The following is a 23439-nucleotide window of genomic DNA, read 5'->3' as shown; positions in this document are numbered from 1 at the left end:
AGTTCAAGAAAAACAAGCTTCATAACGCATAGTACGGGGACCAAAGTAAGCGCCAATCCTGGAAGATGCTGAACACTTTCTCTTCCGACATGGCTTTCCCCAACATTCAGCACTTCACATGGGTGGGTTCCAGATTTTGGACCGCAGAGAAAAATTCACAAGACAGCTCCAGGTCACAACAGAGAATTGGTTTGCCAGTAGATACTTAATAGGGTTTGATCCATATTTTCCCACCTAAGTTTATCTAGTCTGGCTTTAGCTTTGCTTCTTAAGCTTGAACAAAGCGTCGCCATGGATATTTTAACATTAAGCATGGTCTGTTTCCTATTCATTAAACCAAATTCACTTGTCTATAGCTCATGAACAATACAATTGGTTAAAAATTCTCACACACTCACAAATAAGAAAAATACAGATTTTGAATGTAAAATATCCCCTCTAAGACACGTATTTACCTGTACAGGAAGACATGACTCCTAATTTACTTATGACAATTATGGTATTCAACCTTAATAGCCAAGGACAAACCATAAGCGTGTATTAAGCCTTATTACTAAGCTTTATATTGAAGCTCTACTGCAGGTAGAACACGTATAATCAAAAAGCGTAGAGATGGCCACTGTATTCTAACTTTGGTTCACTGTGGGACTTAAAATAAATAAATAAATAAATAAATAAATAAAACGGTGCTTTCTCTCTTCTGTGTATATAGCATTAAAGTTTACTGATAGGTACATCACACTGCTAAACAGGAATGAAGACCAGCAAATTAAAGCATTAATGCTACACAAATACAAGAAATAATGTTGTCAAATCAGATTAATTGCCTAGGTTTTCTAAACCGTTGAGCCAACAGAAGATTATAAATCTTTTCATATATCACTATAGATATGAACAGTTCTACAGACAGGACTGTTTATATATATATTAAAAAAACAAGCACACAGCTTAAAGAAAACTGTGGGAAATGGCTCATACGCAGTTTGTTGTCAACCAGAAGAATGCAATTAATGACCTTATTTAGTTATTCTTGAATATATACAAATGACTTTTGGCTAAATTGAGACACACAAAGGAGGAGAGTGCTTCTCAAAAATAATGTGGCATAAATAAAAATAACTTTGTGGTGGCGTTTAACAAGCAAAATTCAGTTTGTCAGAGAAAAAGCTGTCTTCTATTACTTTACTCTGGCTTCAGATCCTTGTGGCCTTATTAGATGAAACAGAAACGTGAGTACCTGAACTAACAAGTATCCACTCAATACTTTGATGCAAGAAAATTTTCTGCATACTGAAGTACAGTTCTTTTACCTATAAGTAGTAAATGATCAGTACACTTATGAAATGTAACTCAATCTTGAATCCAAGTTTATCAAAATTGTGACAATGATAACATGAATTCATCCCAATAATTCCTACAGCTCTCATGAGAAAAACAAAACAAAACCAAAAACAATTCTAACATGACTCATAAAGATGAGAATTGAAACACTAAGATTTTTATGTTGAGTCACAGCAACTCCCTTGAAACATCAGGGACTAGGCAACCTGAACATTCTCACTTAACTGATTTTCTTTTTTTTTTTTTCACCAAACCCAATAAATTTTAGTGAAATTATTGCAGATTTCCAAACGATAAAGAAGAAAAAGGGAAGCCAGCATGGTCAACTCTCCTGCTTTGAGCAGAGTCTCTAAATCTGCTGATCATGACCAAGGGTTCTTTCCTTCTGGTTTGCAGGGAAGCTGGGGTCAGCAAATGGAATAACTGCTCATTCAGTTATACAGAAAGAGATGGTCACTTCCAACAACTTGTCTTCATCAGCTGTATCTGGTTCCTTGCTGCTAGCAACAATTTCCTCTTATTACATTTCCCATCTTTGATGGTGACGTGGATGAAGAAAACCCACCGCTCCAAGAATAGCAGGGATCAGTATTCAAGTTCTTAGCTGAACAAAAATGTTCTTACAGGTGCAAGGGTCAGAACAAGGCAGAATTCAGCAATGACAAAATATTTGCTATAGCAGGCCTAGTGCACTACCCTCAGAAGCAATCTGGGTGGGATATACCACTGAGCACAACAGGCACTCATTTCTATGCTTCTGTGGCTTTACTTTGATCCTTCTGGAATTTGGCAATAAATATAGATTCTGTGTTTTTCTGTACTGGCAGCTCAGACAAGCTGTCCTCCCTTCCTCCAGCCTTCTCCACAAGCACAGCTCATCTCAGTAATCAGCCCAGTGATGTTTCAGAACGGAAGGAAAATCTTTTCCAACCACAGTCAGTCCCAGGAGACCCAGTGCAACCTTTTACCCTTCTCTCTGGCACCACTGGCAATAGTCAGCTCTAGAGGGTAGAGGAAAGGAACAACCATCTCCCTCTTGCCTTTTACTGTGATTTGTATGCCTGGCATATTCCAGGAGGAAATAATTTCTCTATCTCCTCTATCACAAGGACCAGTACTGCCCTTTGCTCTCCATATGTGAGCTGTAACAAGTCAATAAATGTTATTTAGGACAAGAGAATAACATGTGCATTTCTTCAATGAGTCTCAGGGCAAAGAGTTTCTGAAATACTCCAAAACTGACAGTGGGGAATGCTATAGAGAATCTGAAAGCTCTGTCAACAACCTTTTGGACAGAGCTATGCAAATTCAGGTACAGAAATATAATTTGCAGTGAAATAAAAAGTGAGGATACTGGAGGTGTCTTTTACCTTCTTCTGTCTGACAGGTGCATACTATTGTATATCACTACAGTTTTTATGAAGAGTAACATATATTAAAATTCTTAGCTCACAGATATTTTAACAGTTGTTAAAAGCAAAGAACATCCTTCCCAAAGGCTGAGAAAACCTTTTGACACAGAGCTACAGCACTGAAGTACAAAGAACAATTTTCACCTGAACAGTAACAGTACAAAGTACAGGCTTTCTAAAGAACATATATATATAGCTTTCCCAGTCCTTAGATAAAAATGCAATATACATAGCTGTTACAAAAAACAGCAAGACAAGAAATACTATCCTGTGGGCATTGGCCCAAGCTCTAACAGACAGCAATCAGCTCCCTGTTCTACTACATCCCTATGATACTGTCCAGAATACCTTTAGTCTTGCTTCACACAATGAAGTGTAATAGAAAGAACACAAAAAATCACCTGAGATAAAAAAAAAAAAAAAAAATCACCTGAATTTAGTATTAATACACTCTTTGTAACTAGCAATAAGAACTAACCATAGACTTAACAGCAAAATCTAAATCATAGGAAAAGTTCTAATCATCTCCATGGCAATCATATCCTTTCGGCGATGTGACAACCCTTTCAACAGACAGGAACTCGGCTTAGGAGGAGTGACATCTGAGATCTAAAATTAATATCGCTTCTTCTTTCACCTCTTAGCTCCTGATTAACTTACTAGCTGATTTTTTTTTCCCATGGTGTCTTTGTACTAGCAATATATTTAGTTCTAGACACAAAATACCTGTCCCTATCCTTGTTTACTGCACAGGATGTTTAAAGGTTTTGCACACATCCCCTACGCTGATTTCTTCCTCCCAAATAAGTTCAGATTTTTTCTGTATTAGTCATTTTTCTGAATCCAGGCAAACTGTTCCTAGTTTTAGCACTGCATGTCAGTTTAAAAATCTAATTTGTCCTTCCCCAAAACATCCTTCCAGTATATTCTTAACTTGGTTCTACATTCAGAGTTTTCTCAACTTGAAATGTCAAACCTGACTCATTCCAAATATTAGAACTAGAGCAGCCCTGACCTTGTTGATTTTCCAGTAAACTGACTCCATTAAAAAAGCTTTCCCCAGAGTCATATAAGATTTTTAACAGCCAGCACCTATACAAACTAATGACCTTAAATCAGCACTTCTAGAGTACTAAACCACTAATGAGGTTTATTTTATGGACTAACCTTTCTTATATGACATAACTTTCTATAAAACTCCAGGATTCAAGTTAGGATTAAATATGCATTTGGTGACAAGATATCTGAGGGTACATTCATGTATTTAAACAAGAAAGTTCTGAAACCTAAGGTTGATAATAATGACCATCTGCATTTGGGTTTAGGAAATGGATTTGTGTGTACACGTTCATAGGCCTTTCCTGCTATCATCTGCTTTTGGATATACAAACATTCATGAAATATTTCATTTGGGCCAGGGAACGTGGCAGAATACATGGTTCCCTTTCTGCCAATTCTCTGGGTTATGCTGTAGCTACAGCAACTGCTCAGATGGATGAGTAACACTGAAAAGCAGTTATTGCATTAAAAAGACTACTAAATATTCATCTGTGTTCTGAAGCTTTTGAGTGGAGAACTGTTGACAGTGCTGTGCACTGTAATTTCTCTTCTCACGTCTCCTTTTCATTCACTGTATTTCTCTCCTTTAGGCAAGATTCAAACCCTAACCAAGACTTCTGTGAGACCATATGCAAGACATAACATGGTAAAGGAGATCTCATTGAGCCTACAGCTTTGCCTTTTAATCTAAAATGAACTTCCTTGTACTACTTTCACAGGCAGATGGGAAGCTGGGAATCTGAACTAAAATCTTGGCAATTATCTCTGTATCTCCAAACAAATTGTTATCATTTAAGTTGCATGGCCTCCCCATTAATTTCACTTACGAGTTTCCCACTGGAAAAATGTGGGGGTAGATTTCCTTTAAAAATGTGGCTTTCATAAGCTTTGTTGTTCGTGTTCATTATCTTTTCTTCTTACCATTGAGCAAGCCCATGGCTATGCCTGGCCTATTTTCCCTTTAAAAATGCCATCAACATGCCACGGAGCATAGTGGTCTCTAGAGTTTGGAAAATCTAGCAGCATAAACCTTGGTCTTCAGTGATGCTGTAGATAAGCTCCACTCCCTGTTTTAAGCTAAAATTGCTGTGTGAGGTAACAGCCCTGGCAGGAAAAGCAGAAACAGTATTTCCAGCAGTAGCAATTTCAAGTTCATTATGCAGAGCTTTCCCTTGAGGCCATTTTCTTTGTGTTTTTTCTTGTTCTCGTTGCTTCTTGCTTGCTTAAACTGACAGCAAATGCCTGGGTTGATTTCCACAGGAGCGCATTTTCTGTAGCAAAAAATGACCAGGAGTTTTGAAGAAAATGAAAAAATAAATCTTAGATAATATGTCTGCTATTGATTAAATAGAAAATATCTCTCTTGCATTCAGCATAAAGATACAGCACCATACTGCATATCAACTTCTGAAGATATAGGGAAAAGTATAGGAAAAAAATTGCTTTTCTCAAGAAAAGAAGGGAGGGCAGTAAGTCTTTTTCTAGCAAATTTTGTTTTTAAACAATATACTCTTCTTTAAAAAAAAATCAAAATTTTAATACAGGTCTTGGTATTCATGGCCATTTACAAAAGACAAATACCAGTATAAGGTTATATGTTTAATTGTGAAATATTATTTAATGATTTCTTTGCAGTATGGCTATACGCCACGAAATAGTAATGTTAATTCTGACACGGATAGATAGCCTTTACTTCTCTGTGATACATTGCATACAGTCAGTATGTAACAATGGTATAAGTTGCTCATTTCATAATGATGTTAATGCTGTATGAAAGCAGAAGGCACATATTAACCAAGCAGTAATAACTGGCAAGCTTTAAGGTAACCCTGGGAGCATGTAACCACAGAGACCTTGCCAGCTTTGTCACTCACTTCTCAGTGTCTCTCCTTATTCATTTTATTATCATATCACAATAAAAATGAAATACTTAAGTACAATGTCCATAAAGGCTTCTGCCTCCCCTTCTTTTTTTTTCCTAACTGAGCAGTTGCTCATACGTGTAAATCTCTTCTCCTCTAGAGTTTGCCTGCGTCATCTGACAGGCAGCATCTGCACGGCAGCACTGTCACTAGTGCTGGAAACCTACACACAATGCTTGAGCAAAGTTTGCTTATGTAAAAGATCATTTTGAGAAGTAGTCACCAGGCCCCTGCTATTCTGAGTGCAGTTAAAACAGCCGTGTGCCACCGCTGCAGAGGGCGAGCCGTGGCGTGACAGCTTGACCAGTCTCTGATGCCCTGCAGAGGGGTGAGCAAGCGGCTCCAGGGGGAAGCACTGGCCCCACATCCCCTACTCATGTCTCCTGAATGCTTTGTACCACTGTACATTACCTGTACAGACATTAACTGTACCTGGCTGCTTTGTACTGTAGTCCTTCGAAATTTAGAAATGGTTAGAAAAGGCCAGGACACAAGAAAAGCAAGCTAAGTAATGCTAACATGGCTGGTTGGAGGCCAAAGAACTGTCTGGCACTTGGCTCCTAACTACCCAAGTGCTGGCACAGTTCCACATTACTGAGAAGTTTTCTCAATGAACACCTTCCAAGTGGTAGTAGGTAAAAGACTTAGGTGAGAATTTTTTTTTTTCCCCATGTAACAAAGCTTTTCTAATTTTAAAAAATAATATCCAAAAGCAACAAATGTTAATTTAGAGAAAATTCCCATCATCTAAGAAAAACTAGTTATTTTGATCTGAAAATGGTGATGGGGAGAGGAAGGATCAATTCAAATCTGCCTTCTAAAAGCACATAAAAAATCAATTCATGTTCCAAAAAGTAAAATTATTTCAGGCTGAAATACACTAGATAAGTTATCTAAATGAGAAATTGATATAAGTGTTAAATTCTCCTTATTTTCTTTTTGCTAAAAAAAAAAATATTGAAGATGCCATTATCCAAAGTTTCCAAGCTCTATACTTCCCTCAACAAAGAGACCTAGTTAGGAAGATGGGTTTTAATCTGATCAAAGAGCAATTAATTTTACTCTCTGGATCTATCAGTGATACTTGAAAAAAAAAGTTGCTTTAATGTAATTATGTCATTAGGGAATTTGAAAAGCAACTTCACATCAAAATTTTCAGCACCTTTTTTTTCAGGTGCTCAGCTTCAACCTTTAAAATACCATAATATTTGCAAAGGAAAAACAAGCATGTTCAAAACCCTATCATTTATCTTCCTTATTAGAAGATGAATTCCATACAGCATCACTGCAACGTGATTTTCAACCCTGCACCCAGTCGTATCAATTAGGTACTCTGTTGGACTTCAAGTGCTAAATGTGAAAAAGACTGTGTCTCCTTATGGCCTGGCCTTGGCCCTTTGTACTTTCTTGGCTATCCAAGAAAGCAATATTTTTTTTTCTGTCTGTTGAGAGAGATTTGTTTCTTAACCCTTCTTTACATATTGAAAGCATTATTCCTTGATGAGCACAATACCAGTAGTAATGTTAGCCATACCAACAATCACTTCCAACAGCTATGTAACTTCATGCTTTAAACCCTAGGTAATCTACACAACTCCATTTTCCTATTCAAGATCAACATTCAATTGCAAAATTCAAAATAAATGGTCTTTCATCCCTGTTTCAATAAAAACCAATCATGTAAAAGGCATCTCTTAAAGATTCTGGTCACAGACTAGTGGTTTTACAGTCAGTATATGACTGGAGCCAACTGTTCTCAGAGGCTCGGAGGAAGGACACTATCTGAATTTCCTGCTTTTCATACTGTCTTGCTTCTATCTTACTTCTACTCAAGGCAAGCTACATTATGCAGACATTATTCCTGAGATCAGTTCAAGGAAGTCCACTTTCACTGAAATGCCATATTCATCATACAACTGAAACCAAAGGGCCAAATACCCTATCAGTACAAGCACCTTGGTGTTTTAATGTAACTATGGAAAAAACAGGCTGCACATATGATTAATACCTGTGAGATTCCAAAAAAATGTGTTTTGGCTTACTGTGGCAAAATATATGAATGCAAAACCTACACCTGTAATTCTTGACTTTGGTTTATTACTGGCCATTGCTATTTGATCTATTATGATAAATTTATGTAAATAGCTCAATAAAACAATTTTATACATTTTTATTAAACAATTTTATTAAAAACTAGTTTTGCAATAAAACAGCTTTCTTTGAAAGCATGTAACTAACTCCACTCCAGTTATAATGACCTCTATATAAGCTTCTTTTCCTCTACAATTATTTTAAGCCAAACAAACGCATTAAGGTCATTACCTTTTTCGAGTTAAAAATTGAAGGTAACATCCCTGCTAAATTTAACAGGGTCTGTATTAGTTGTGAAAAATCAATGGCATTGTAGAAAAAAAGAATAAAAGGAATACTGCAGACAAAATGGGAAGATCATTTTCAACTATGAATCTCATCCCAAGAAGATATTAAAATAAAACCAGGAAGCCCTACCAATTTTAGAAGGGAGCAGTGCTACCTGTTTGGGAAGGAGTTTTAACAAGTCAGGCAAATTAGAAAGTAAAATCCAAAACTGTAATGCTCACTTGTAAGTATATTACCTTAAATTCACTGTTATTAAGTAATACTTTATAGTCTTCACACTGCAATTAGGGTAAAGGATCCATGTGGTATTATAAAATTAGTTTAAAACACTTTGAAAGCCTTTACATGCAAAGCATTCATCTAGAACTGTGACTTCATTCTGAGCTGTCTCACATCACTTGTACAAAATACTTACATTCAGCATAAAAACAGCAGTAAAACTACCTAGTAAGCAAACCCATATTTCTAATGCCCATGAAAGCCAACACACAAATGAAGAAACAAAAGCTTGCAAAGAAAAATAGGGACCACACCTTGTATTGCCCGTTCCATGACATGCAGTCCAACTGAATGAAACAGCCCCAAACCCGAACTGACTTCAAGAGACACACAGGAAAGGACACGAGAGATGCTGATCAGTGAGAAAGGATCATAAAGGAAAAGAGAAATCCCTTATCTAGGCACCCCCCAAACAACTAATAAGTACAGACAGAAAACAATCCTGACCATTCACCTGACTCTCTGTCTTCAGTCTTGAAAGCTGTAATTTGACGGTGTGCAATTATTTCTCCTTAAGAGTGCTTGAATATATCCATTTATTACAATAACAATGTTTATTAGAAACAGAATCTTAATGAAGACATAGAAGTGGGAGCAGAGAACTATTTATGAGTATCAGAGGCTTTAATGATTATTTATCTCTTCATGTAACAGTGCAATTGTAGGGAATGAGGCAGCAAGCTTCTTCACAGAGCGTATCCCATTTGTCTTTATTTGATACGTATTAATGTAGAAGCAAGATCTCAATAATGATTCTGCATATACTGCAGATCAAATATGGGGCATTTACTTTGCAGTTTTGTGCAAATATGATTTGCACCACTCTCATCACTCTTTCACCTCTGCTACACAATGTCTATTTTAGTGCTTTTGCCACAAATCCAGATGGCTGCAGATGTGCAGCTGGCAACACTATGTTGTCTGACCCTGTTTAGGAGTTTACACAATGCAGTGCTTCAATTAGGAGGAAGTCCCAAGTGCCCTCATTACCACAGCAGCCAATGAGCTGAAACAGGAGCAGCAAGAGTGGGAAATTTTAGCAAAAAATTCCTAGTACAGGAAATGCCTACAAGACAGAGGGGAGATTGTATACTTTGCTGTGAAGACAGCAGAGGATAAAAACAGCTCTTTTAGGCATGCAATGGTATTCTGAAATCTAACTGCAAAGTCTACAAGCCAAAAAAAAAAAAAAAAGCCCAGCTACTCTTCGTCAATATGTGCCTGTATTTCCTTCCACTCATAAAATAGTGCATATTGGTTTACCTTAACAAGGATCAACTCCTTTGCATAGAACTGTAAAATAATATTAAACATGTTGCTGGCTTTATCAGATATCTCCAAAAAAAGCTCAAGTGGTGAGAGAAGTGTTTTAAGGATGAATGAATCTATTTAACAATTTTAGATCTTGTGAAGTTTTGACACTACTTTCTTCAAGGCAGGCTTTGTAAGAGCTGGCATTTGTCTTCTCTGTGAAGACAATAAAGGAGTATTTGATAAAATACATTGTTGTTATGTAAATGTATTTACATATATTGTGTTTTTAATCAGTGTTGGATGTTATCTCATTATTTTAGAAATTTAAGCTTTTGCTAGAAACAGAAGTTCAAAGTATGCTGTGTTGAAAGGTGCTATCACCTGTTCAGTAACAGAACAACCTTCTTAGTTACTCTGGTGTGGCAAAGGAATTCTTTCAGGCATTTTATTTCCTATTGGCATTCAAGGTTAAAAATGTAAATTACATTATGGATATAAATCAAACACCTAAATCTGATCATTTTCTGACTGCGTGTTGTACATGCACACATACTTAAAAAAAAATATATATATATATATTTTGTTTCAGAGATAGACTCCGTCTTATGATTTCTTCCACTGTAGAAATCACACAGCCATCACAAATTAATTCATAAACAAAAGAAATACCTAGTAAAACTGCAATTCTGACTCTTACAATGGCTCCATAAAAAGATTCTATCAGCACCTTGCTCATTCACATACATTGTTCCATCTCAGGAAAGCCCTACTATTCCAGGTAGCACTGAATATTTAATTAACAGTTAGTACATACCTCGCTCTCATACAGTTCTTTCCACACATAAATCTTGAAGTGCTTTACAGAGAAGACTAGTTTGACAATTGCCACTTGACAGGAAGGCAGTAAAGTCTTAATCTATGTCATGCTTGGGTGACCAGATCTTTCTAACAAGTCAAAGCCTGACAGAACTCACAGCCCAGCTTCGGACATTCATTCTGCCAGCTGCAAATGTCCACAGACTACTTATATACCCCAAGGTCAGTCTGCCTACTGATAGATCTCTTCTGCCTTTGCTAAATGTTCTGGAAAGAGTCCCTGTGAGTAACTGAAATGCTGGTATCAGCTGAGCATGAGCACTTGGCAAGGAGGACCATATCGGCTGGGCTATCCTCAGTATCACTCACACAAGCATACCTGCAGCCCCAGCTCCTGCCTCCTCCCTTGGGCCTCTCAGACACTCAGACTCATGCCTGTTGAACATGCAACAGCCACAGCCCTGAGAGCAGTCTCATAGCAGAGCCCAGATACACCTGACGGGTCCAAGGACGCCTGCTGTAGAAGCAGGAGAAGCAGAAAATGAGATGCAGAGAGGCTCTGAACACCAAGTTCAAACTATGTAAATATGATCAAACCTTTAGCAAGTGCTAAAACTGCCTGACTGGGTGGTCAGACACCAGCAAGCAGCAGTTCGACCACAGGCATCGCCACTTGTCAGCAGAGCCACGTTAACAGACAGTCCACGCACCTGCCCTGCAACATCTGAACAGGCAGCACGTATTGGCTGGTCTTAATTAAAGCAGATCAAACTAAAATACTTCACCTCATCCTCCCCACAGGCTGCAGGTTGGCACGTGGTTGGTTACTGCATCTCAGCTGACCCATAATTAACAAATCTTGAAGCAGAATTAATTCAGTCATGTCTGAACTCTAAATTGGTATGGACTGGTCACAGAAATCCCTGTGAAGCTGAGTTCCACATACTCATTTGTGTACTTAATTCTTGGTTTACAAAGAAACAAACTACAAAGTAACCAAATAAAATTATCATAATATTATTCAGAGATTGAATAACAAAAAAAAAAAAAAAAAAAAAAAAAAAAAGACTCGGATCCCTTAGAGACAGCATGAAAAATACCAGCTTAAAACAACCAATGGTTTAAAATGTTACGTTATATAGAGGAGGAAAAAAAGAATCAAAACAACAGGATACTGTTGGGCTGACTTCTGTTCTTACTAGTTTTATTTTTTTTTCTCCCCCAGAAATACTCTAATTAGTTTAGCAATGAATGCTTTCAGACATACTCCTTGACCCTACATAGCTGACAGGCAACAAGTATATTTGTAGAGAAGGAAAAAAAGCTGTCCATAAGATGAAACCCCTTAGAACACATTCATATTGAATTTATAATTAAATGTACATTAATAAATATGTATAACATATTAATTAGAGTGCCATATAATTATTATATATAATATTGATATATAATGATATAATATACTGGGTAATTATGACACATTAGTAAAATACATGCAAAATTACAGGTAACATTGTATGTTGTCCAGAATGGTAAGTAGAAGTTTAATTCACAGCTTACTGATTTTTCACTAGAGTTTAACCCAGGGACTGTTTTTTTCTGTTTTAGATTTTTGGTGCCTCCTAACCAGGAACTAGCATCCGAGATCAAGATTCAATTTTGAAGAGGTTACTGAAAAATTTACTAGATTACAAGTAGATCTTTAAAATACATTATTATATCCAGTAATTTTTCTACCTCAGATTTCTTAGTGCTTTACGTTATATATTTATATTCACACCTGAAGGCTGGGTGAAGTGATCTGAACAAAGCAAGGCTGCTGCTGATCAGAGATAGAAAATGCTATTATGCCTTTCTACTTCTTCTTCAACTGCAGATTTGTGCTACTATGTATGAGTATCAAGACTAGTATATTCAGAAAGGATATTCATTGTTAAAACAGCACGCCACGGGATGTTTTCTGAGTACTGGAGATGTGGTATATCCACCTCAGCTAGGCTATTTACTTATAATCTACATGGTACAACATCTTAGCTAAATAAGAACCTTTTCATGATGAAACCAAGGCCATGAAGCACTTCAATGTACCCGAGAGAAGCTGCAAGAACATTGTAAATGTTTTTTTGTTTTGTTTGCAAAAAAAAACACTGATTAAGGCTGAAAAACACAACTAAAGCTACTTACTTTTCTACTTTGCTGGTGTCCATATGATGCAAAATAAATGACCAATCTCTTCAATCCTCTATGATGTACAATGAGCAAGAACTGCTCAGTGTAGCAACTGATCATTACCTCAAGCCTAATATTTCAGATTACAAACAATGCATACAAATTCCCTAATCGTATGGTGCAGGATCAGTTGGATTAACATTTTCCTCACTTAAACATAAGTGCATCATTTATAGGACAAGCAGGCATTCAGCTGTTGCAAACAGAACCCTGTCCGCCTTGTTCACATCTGCTTGCCACTTTACATCCAGAGAGTCCATCAAGGGATGAAGCATATGGACCTGAGATTGTTAGCGTTTGTAAGCTGTGTGCATAGCAAGCATGGCAGAAATTATAAATTCAATTGGAAGTAGAAACATTACTTCTGCAGGCACTGTTCATGTAAGCCATCACAACACAAGAGGAACACAGACAGATAAAGAAGGATTGTGGAAAAAAAACACAATGGTTCTGAATCTTTTATTGTTTCTCCTGGTTACAGCTCTGTTGGATTAGTGGTCATATGCTGGGATGAAAACAGCATCAGACTATCAAACCATGTATTTGTCTTGCTATGTGCCCCAAAAGGCCAATACTGACATCTGGTACACAAAGTTACTGCAGACCTTAACAGTGTGATTTATTTTTTATTCTTAAGTAAAGTTGCAATGCAATTATCCCTTCACAAAGGGAGAACACGATATAAATAGCCTCTCAGCATCAACATCTTCTGCCAGCCTTCCTCCTTTCCAAAAAAGTGGTTAAGTCCCCGACTTTTGCATATTAAAAATAAAAGCAGCAATAACAACAATAATGTGAAAACGAAGGAAGAAGACTACCAAAGAAAAAAAGTTGAACTTGTGCACACAGGTTCAATGAGAGTTATGAAGACAGAGAACAAAAGGGCCCTTCAGGAACAACTTGATCACAGAGTAAACAAAGTATTCTGGCAATCACTTATTCACGTAAAGTCTTCACAGCTGTCAAATGTGCCAGCAAGAGAAGTACACAAATAAATTCACAGAATCACACAGAATCACAGAATTTCTAGGTTGGAAGAGACCTCAAGATCATCGAGTCCAACCTCTGACCTAACGCTAACAGCCACTAAACCATATCCCTAAGCTCTACATCTAAACGTCTTTTGAAGACTTCCAGGGATGGTGACTCCACCACTTCCCTGGGCAGCCTGTTCCAATGCCTCACAACCCTTTCAGTAAAGAAGTTCTTCCTAACATCTAACCTAAAACTCCCCTGGCTCAACTTTAGCCCATTCCCCCTCGTCCTGTCACTAAATTCTCACTAATCAAAGATATTCCAGGACTAGTGACACAGGTTACATATCAAGAGGCAGAAGGTGCACAAGTAAAACCATTTCTGTTTGATTTCAGAGGACAAAACTGGTGTACCCAATTTATATGAAGCTGGATGTGTAATTCTAATCTTCCATTGCATTATCATTATAATTTCCAAGACATTATTGGGAATATTGCAGCTAGATATATAGAAAAAGTGCCCACTGCTCCTGGACAGAATGCTGGACACACTGAACACTTTTGTTGGCCAATTCCTTTACTTTGCTCTAGAAGATGCATATAGAAATGAACACTTGAATACCTCACTACACATTCTAAGATTTTTTTTGCCCTGTAACACAGAGCTGCTGACAACAGTGCATCCCTGCATTATTTATCAAGTTTTCTTGATTTCTTTTTGGCAGAAGTGACAAAACAGCTTAGTTTCCTTCAGGATGCACAGAAACCACTTCTACTTCAAGAAGTAGAACAGGAGAAAAGTCTTTTATTCTGCCTCCATGCTTTCTTTTTTTTTTTTCCCCAATAGTATCAAAGTGTCCACAGAAGCTAAAGTAGCTTTGTATCAGCCAAGAAGGAGAAAATTTCAGCATAAAATAGATGGAAAAAGCATTTGTGAAGGTATTGCTTTTATTTTGTTTTATTTTATTTTGTTTTATTTTGTTTTATTTTATTTTATTTTATTTTATTTTAATTTTATTTTACTTTATTTTATTTTTTCCTGAGGTCAGGAATGAAAAGCATTTAAAGTTCTCAGGTATGAAGGGAATTCAGATTCCTGTCACAGCAAATTCCCAGAGGACACTTCCAGAAATTTCTTTTTCAGAACTTTAAGTTGTGTTTTTCCCTTAAGTTATAACAAACAGATAACAGAATGTTTTGATGTCCCAGCCATGGATCCCAAGCCAGCATCCTTTTTCATGTACAACACTAAGTTATATCAGAGTAAAGTAATTTCAAAGTAAACTCTACAGCTTAAAAGGCTACTCTGACAGGAACATTTTGAAAACTCAGTCTGACAAAATCAGATCAGTTCCTGATGCCACAGCACATGGAATCATAGGTGCAAGAAGGAAAATAGGAACTAGGAGGTTCAAAAAGGAAGAGGAAAACAGACACAAGCCCAATCATATCAGCCCTATCTACATGCTAGAAACAAGCAGCGCATCTCCTTCAGGTCTTTGCACAACTACAGTCTTGAGCTGCTCAGGCCTGGAAAGAGATCAGCAAAGACACTAAAGAAGAGAGACATGAAATCTGCTGATTCTTCAAAGGGAAGCTTTTCTTTCTCATTATTCAAAGAATTGTCTTGTTTTTTTCTTAAAGCATCAGGATACAGTAAATTCAACATGTGACATTTCTCACTTTTGTCATTTTTTGCCATGCTTCAAAATTCCTTCCTCAATTGTTCAGTCAGGAAAAAAAAATACTGACTAAAGCTAATGTGAAGGTTGAATGTCTGTTTTCTTTACCTTCATTCCTTGCTTGGGATGTGCCAATTTAAAGATTCATCCAGTCTACTTAAAAAAAATACAATACAGTACTTTGCCTGAATTGCAGATATTTTTTTCAATGATGATATTAAGAGGATTTTCTAAAATAAATCACTCTTTAATTGGTTTACAGAGAATATATGAATATGCTAGGAATTCATCTAAGCACATAAAAGTGTATATTTTATGAATAAGTACTACAATCATCTGTTTGTTACTTGGAAATAAAACCAAACATCATTAGCATAATAAAACTGTTTACAGTTAAATGTGTCATTATCTCCTCCTGGCTTTTGTGAACCAGTCAGCATACATCATAGGTCCTATACATTGAGTTTTACACCAATTTTTTACTTAAATATTTTTTCCATTTTATGTGATCCATATTAGTGTATGTAGCCACTGAAAGAATCCTTGAGCACAGATAATAGTATTTTAGAGAGGTAAAAAATAGTAAGATCTATCAGAAAGAAGTAATGCAGAACTGATCACTCTCCAGATTCTGAAACAGTTTTACAAATCATTTCTAACTGGAAGCGAAAGGATTATACTGACGTATATTTCCCAAGCTACATCTGTCATAAGAAGTCTAAAAAAGCAACCAGCCTACTGAGCAAAAAGTGGCACTTTGGGAAATGGCTTAAATAGCACTGAGCTCTCAGCTACCACTTCTTTCTTATTGAATATTTGAGTAGACTCAAATCAAGAGCACATTGCTCATTACCCTCACATTTGACTTAAAAGAAAAAAAGGATTGAGAATTCCAGCTATCACTGCCACAGACAGTAAAAGCACAGGAATGCCCAGACAGCACTCCTCTTTCAACCTGAGCCACAGAGACAAATGGAAGGACTTGAACACTGCCTGTGTGGGAGTCTCTTCCACCATGGAATCTCCTACTTCAGGCTTTTACATTCTTCTGATAGCAATTTCAACCCCTTCTCCATTTTGCAGAACATTTTACTGTTAGTCTGCCTAAGATTGCTGATGTAAATGCATCCACTCACTCAAGGCACTACTATGCCTGAAGGTAGGACTTAGGAGACCTTCCATGAATAATAGCCTAGTATTGGAATGGAGCATGTGTTTTGTTACATGACAAGCTGCTTTTATTTCCAGCCTAAAAAATAATGAAATAATAATAATAATAATAAACATCCAGGCCCTCAAAATTCTCCAGTGGAAGAACTCATAGCTACAGATTTAACAGATGCATATACCGTTCAGAGATAATCCATCAGAGAACACAGATTGAAAACCAATGATGTAATGTATCCTGCTTAAAAGATTGGAAACCATCTGGAAAGAGGGAAAGGAAGAAGCTCTTCTCATCTTATAGAACGACTGCTGCTACAGGCTTTCAACAATTGCTGTTATACCTATGAAGTTATAGGATCTTCAAGCAGCCATGGACAATAAAATCGATTACTATTGAAGTGAATAGCTCAACAATTTAACTTCTCTCTAGCTACTACATGACCCAAGGGATATTTGAAATATTTGACAAAGGACGCATACAAATTCCGTAAGCCCCAAATGCAGAGCATGAAACTCCCTTCCTTTAGCCCCAGTTTCACTTCCCTGTAGCAGAGCACCTGCAAGTCAAGCATTACAGTTCAGCAAGCAATCTCTGCTACTGTGCAAGGACTCCATTTGCCAGCTCAAAATCCTGCAGATCTATGACTGACAACCAGCTGCATCTGCCCTGGGATGACAGGGGGCAGAAAGGAAGGCCAAGCAGATGGACTCAAGAATGGAAGCGTGGCAGCAACGCTGCAGCAGCATGTTACTAGGCAGCACCATTTGAAAGACTAACCTGAAAGCTTTCAGGATTAGCATTGTGCTTGCAGATACATCCCTGTCAAATGACCCAGCTCATTACTTACATCTCAGCACGTGCATGTTTTTGCCCTGTGTGTGGACACTTGACTGCATGGCTGGACAAGTCTGCTACTGTAGCTCAGTTGTGGCACAGGAGTTTGGATGTGCAAGCTCAGATGTGGCACAGGAGTTTGGATGAGCAGCTGTGTGCCAGCCTCAAAGCAGTAAGACACCCATTACTGATGAGATGCTTATGAAGATGGATCCTACTACTGGCACTTTATTTTATTTTATCAGTTTTTGAACAGCAGGTATGTGGGAAGAGGACAGTCACTTGGAAAATCCAATTATTGTCATTCTAGAGCAACCTGAATACAATTCAATGCACAGGAACCCATCACTGAGTCATATTAAGGGAGCCTGGGTTACCTTGAAGCATATCCTGGCTCCAGTTTGACAAGCCCAAATTCAATAAGAAGTTAGTTACCCTGAACATCAAGATAAAGACTTTCTGATGCTCTATTTCAAAGCACCCAAAAGAGCATTAACTCCACATGCCAAGCTAATAGAAAGTAATAAATAAATATTACACAAAATGGTACAGCTAGTTAGAAGCTTTGGACTAACATGTCCAAAGCACTATGTCAAAAGAATGGAATGAAAGAGGAAAATTTGGAAGAAACACTCCCACAAATCATAGCATTTAATAAACAATTTTCCATAACAACAGTGATTTTGCAAACAAGAGTATATTTTAATTCATATAAATCCATTTTTCCATAGGTTTGTCTTTGTATCCTTACAGGCAGAAATACATCTTTGTCATGTTTGTTTTCATGTTTCAATTATAGAAAAAAATACACAGAGCACATATGTTCAAACCTCCATAGATGAGATAGAAACGAAATAGAACAAAATCTAATTCACCCCTGTGTAATCTTGGTAAGGGAGTTTCACTACCGCTAAAAGCATACAAGTAGCTTTGGTGAAGAAATATCACCTTCACTGCTTCTTTCAATGAAAGAGAATTTTTATACCCTGCCTGACTGAGCAAGAGTTATCCCATGGAAACACCAAGCATGGGAGGATTGCCCTTGGAGAGTCAGAATTTTGTCTCTAGCCTGAATATTTTTTCCTTTATTTAATAATGTTAATGATTAGATTTAGTGCTATTGAAGTCAGGAGACTTCCCCAAGGCTAAAGTCTACATGAAATAATAAAATAAAATAAAATAAAATAAAATAAATAAAATAAAATAAAATAAAATAAAAATGTGCAAAAGTCACCTGCAATGTGACTTTCCATGCCCTGACCAACCGATTCATCTCATTTTCCTGAGGAAGTGGAACAGGGAGAGGAAGAACAGTAAACCATCACTAAATTCCATTATTAGGTATTTACCAAGGCTAATTACAAGACTACCAAGCCAAAGGTCTAGGAGATTTCTCTGACGTCATCATCTAACACCCAGGAAATGAATGGCAACTACCAATCCGTTTTGCTGACACACATTAGGAAGAAGAGATGCTCATCATAAATATCTGACATGCTCTATAAAATGTTCTAAGCCAAACAGAAGAAATATAATTAAAAGTACAACAAATGCCACATGCAACAGAAAAATACTACCAAGAAACAAAAAGCACTTGGAAATCTCAACAGAATTTGAGGGTTCAAAAGATCATGAAAACAGATAAATAAAATGGTCATCTAACAGATACTGTAACAGAAAGGAAATTTTACCCAAATAGTTACGTAACATCTTTTGCTAAAGATTAGTTCGTTCCTGAGGGAAGAAGAAAAAAAAAAAAAAAAAAAAAAAAAGAACAAACTTGCTATAAATTATCCCAATGCAGCCTGATGTCTCAAACACTAAAGCTGTGCATAAGACTTCACAGTGGATGCCATCTGAGACATTGATGCACAACAGAAGCGTCTGCAGTTAACCACAGTATCAGCTTGATGAAGCTTTCTGTTCTCACATTTTAGATAATTTCCTGAAAAGGAATGAATCGGTGAAACTAATAACCACTACCTTAAGAGGCCTCCTCTTACTGTAAAGGGGTTTGGTTTTTTGATTTGTAATGATAACAGCTCATTAAAACAAACTCTTTACAAGGAGTTTGTGTATGTGTAACTGTGTGCACCTGCTGAGTCTGTATATAATCCATCCCTGATGGTTCAGTACTCCCATCTCATTCCCCCCCCCCCTGCCTAGTCTGTGCTCCACAGGATGGTCGGGGATTATTAAATGATGCTAATGTTCTCATTATCTGACAACGCAAATAGTGCATTCAGCAATTCTCTCGTAGCTTTTTTTCCCCAAAGCGAAGAAAACCAATAAGACTCATTCTCGATGCATCTTCTTAAACAAGACCGGCAGAAGATCGTACTAAACTGGAGACCCCGGTTTAGTTTGCACCCCCATCAGTCACTGTGACACACGGAAACGACCAAATCGAGCAGAATTGCTCCTTGCTCCTTTCACAGGTCAGCCTACTTTCAAAATAAACAAACAAACAAACCGACAGAGGATTATTTTTTTTTAATTAGCGCTGGGTGAAACACCACCCTACGGCTGCCAGCAGCCGGGCTTCCCCGGGTAGTCCCCGTACCTGCGACCGCCGCACGCTTCGAGGGAGGCTGCACCCGGCGGGGCTGGCAGCAGCCAGCCGGGCCCTTACATAAACGGGCGCTAAAAATAAATGCCAAGCCGGGGGGCGGCAGCGGCCGGGGCTCGGAGCCCCCCCGGACCGCCGGCCCTCCCCGGAGCCCCCCGGCCGGTCCCCCCATCCCTCCGGCGGCCGGGGCTTACCACCAGCACGGGCACGCCCGCCGTCAGCGAGTAGAGGAGCACCGGGGGCACGGCGCTGCTGTCCTCCGGGCCCGGGTAGGGCTTGCGGTACGCGCCCTCGTAGCAGAAGAAGCCCTGCACGTTGACGGCGAAAGTGTCGGTGTACTCGAAGTAGTAAGCCAGCATCACGGTCCCTGCCATGATCACCATCTGGAAGTAAAGCATGCTGCTGAGCGGAGAGGGCACTCGCATGGACGGGGGGCTCCGGCGGCCGCGGCAGCCCCGCTCCCCGGCGGCACCCACCGCGGGCGGGGACGGGGCAGGCGGGGGCCCGGCACCGCCACCGCCACCGGCACCGGCACCGCTTCGGGCGGGCGGAGCGCGGCGGCGGGAGGGGCGGCTCCGCTCCGCCCCGCCGGGACCCGGCCCGAGAGGAGGAGGAGGAAGAGGAGGAGGAAGGCGGCGGGGAGCCCCAGCGGAGCGTTCCCTCCGCGCCGCGGCAGCGCCCCCGCACCTCGGGTTTGGTGGAAGATGCTCTGCGGTGCGGGGCGCTGCTGAAGGGAGTCGTGGCCAAAGCCACAGGGAGAAGGGGCAGCTGGGCAGCAGGCGGTCACGGCCCTAACAGCAGCCCCGGGTAGGAGAAGAGGCGGTTTCAGCGCTGGGAGAAATCACCCAAGTGACCCCAAAAGCTTTCCACTTAGAAATCCCCACGGGCACGGCCCCGAGAATACACGGTGGCCAGAGCGGACACGGCTCCACCTGCACAGGGGCTGCTCTGCCCTCCAAAAGCCAAAGCTCAGAAGTTACTTAAAGGTACTCCTTCCACATGACAAAATGTGCTACGGATGGTCATGGCCTGTAAGAGATACCTTGGCCTGAAGGATTGCCCTTGGCTTACTCACTGAAGGCAAAGGGGAGCGAATAGCCCTGCTCTGTAACGTGTCATCATTCTTCCAGGGCAGTACTTTGGTCTGAACTGTTCGCTTTCCTCCTCCTGTGAGAGCTGTGTTCGCCTTCAGTGATGTTAGTCTCCATGTATCTATTTTTAATTGGCTCTTGTAGAACACAGTCTTCGTGTCTGGATTCCACTTCTAAGTCTATTTTTGTGTGTTCTTAGCATACTCCCCAGAATAACCCAAACCATGCCATTTGCCTTACGTTCACCAACCATAACTGGATAGCTCCGTACCTTTGTGATTTATATGTAGTGAGACATGAGACATCTTGTGGTGAATTCTGCCTAGCACAGAGATTATTCTCCCCCCTTCTTCAGCGCAAAGTCTACTACCCATTACCATACATGTAAAAACCTTAATTTCATCCTGCAGGTTGCACACAATGAGCCACACTGCCAGCTTATGAGGCCTGATCCAAAGGCCAAAGCCACCAGCAGGACTGCAGCAAGCAGCACGTGGCTCTTGAGCTGTATTTAGGTAGGTGCCCCAGAGGAGCACTGACAGCACCCCAGGATTGCCGTGGCTGTGGTACAGTAGTACACTGCTGAGTTATGAAGTTCCAGTATCTAGCTAATAAAATACTTCTAAATTTCCCAGTCTATTACAAGCCAACTTCTGTTTATAGATATTCCAAGGAAACTATTGCATATAAGAATTAGAGGACGAAGTCCTGCTTTACAAAGTGCTGTGAAGCTAATTTCAAAATCACTGAAGGATTTTGGAAAGACTCTATAGGTCATGTAGTCCAACCAGCTATTGCAGGTCCTGTTAGATCAGGTCGCTTAGGGCCATGTCATAACCTGTTAAATATCTCAAAGGATAGAAATTCCACAACCACCCAGGACAAGCAGTTTCCATGTCCAAACACTGACATGTCAAACAATTTTTCCATACTCTAAACCAGAATTTCCTGTATCCCATCCTGGGCCCACTGCCCCTCCTCCTGTGTCTGGAAAGACAAAGAGAAGAAGCTGACTCTTTCTTCTCTGCAGCCTTGGTAGACATAAGAAATACCCTTGGCCTTCCCTTGTTAAGGCTAAAAGAAATCACTAACACTTCTGCCTGTACAGGAACGCATCCGTATCCTGAGTGCTCTGTCTTTTGTGTAGATACACATGACAAATGTTATATCAAGTATATACTGAATGCCATTAAATGAAGCATAGGCTATTAAAAAAAAATAAATTAAAGAGGCATTACAATGAAGAGAGACTTTGTTCATGCTTCTCTTTTACTCTACAAGTGACAATATTTAGACTTCCAGTCATTCAAATACATGGTGTGCAACAGGCAGGAATACATCTATTTGGCTGAATCTAGTGTCCCATGCTTCAGACACTACAGGGAAACTGGCTAACAGAACTGCAAACCAGAGAACACAGGATTTAAGTCACAGAGGAGTTTTAAAGTCAGCTTCATTGACAGGAGACTCAGATCACTGACGAAAAACTTAAAAATAAAATAAAATAAAATAAAATAAAATAAAATAAAATAAAATAAAATAAAATAAAAAAGTCAGGCTCCGTTTTTCATTCAGAAATGATGGTCAACTTGATGCTTCACTGAGGAAGTGAGGGAATTGTTCTCTTTCTCCAGCTCCGATTTTTAGTGCAAATATCATCATGTGTGAAAAATAGCCAGGTTGCCTCACTGAATACCAAGTGGCTCAACTACAGGGTGGATGACCAGATGCAAAAAAAAAAAAAATAAAATTGAAAGCAGAATGTAGATAAAATTTATTTTTTTCCCCCTCTTTGAAACCCCTGTAGATCTGTGACTGTTTCTGCAGTGGATATTAGTAACTGTGAATTTGCACATATTGAACGCATTTTCCTTTTTGCCCCCCAAATATTTACCTATTGGCACATCTGACTAAGAAAAACAGTCTAAAAATTGCATGGAGAAAGCTGTTTAAAGTTACTTTATGCCCATCTACTATCTGCTTTTGTTACTACTAGCAACATCTCCCAAGCTGCAAGATCTGCTATCATATAGCTCCTTTTATAATGGATTGCATCAGACTGTGGACCTGTAGATATTCATGCATAGTGTGGATGATGCAATCTAATGTAGATTTCCTATCTGCCATGTTAACAGACACTACAGATTGGTTTGTCTGTTTTATTACTTTCCAGAATAACATACATGGGACACAGAGTGGTTCTGTATGGGTAATTTCTCAGAGCTTGGAAGGAGACAAGATTCTTTTCTCTTGTACCTATATACAGTGCTAGATTGGTATTTCTGGCAGTATTGCGCAACCATGGCAGCATTCCTAAAGGCACTAATAGTGCGTGTAAGAGACTAGGGAAGATTTCTTGCTCTGTCCTTGCTATTTTTAATGGCATGTTCGTTTATTTGCATATTGCCAAATGACTGGTTCAGAACTGAA

General features: G+C 39.0%; 1 protein-coding gene across 1 annotated transcript in view; it reads right to left on the bottom strand.

The window, feature by feature from the left end:
* PLPPR5 (phospholipid phosphatase related 5) overlaps positions 1-20343 on the bottom strand; it is a gene marked incomplete at both ends in the record, with an annotated part of 41115 nt that extends 20772 nt beyond the window's left edge. Inside the window, one exon of the mRNA XM_084291095.1 lies at positions 20113-20343. Coding sequence (XP_084147221.1) covers positions 20113-20343 — 231 coding nt within the window. The remainder of the gene's footprint in view (positions 1-20112) is intronic.
* Positions 20344-23439: the final 3096 nt, after the last annotated feature.

The sequence above is a fragment of the Netta rufina genome (assembly GCF_964035555.1).
Source record: "Netta rufina genome assembly, chromosome: 8".
In the NCBI taxonomy this organism is placed as follows: Eukaryota; Metazoa; Chordata; class Aves; order Anseriformes; family Anatidae; genus Netta; species Netta rufina.
Note: the sequence above shows the minus strand (reverse complement) of the source record. Positions and strands in the feature narration are given on the sequence as shown.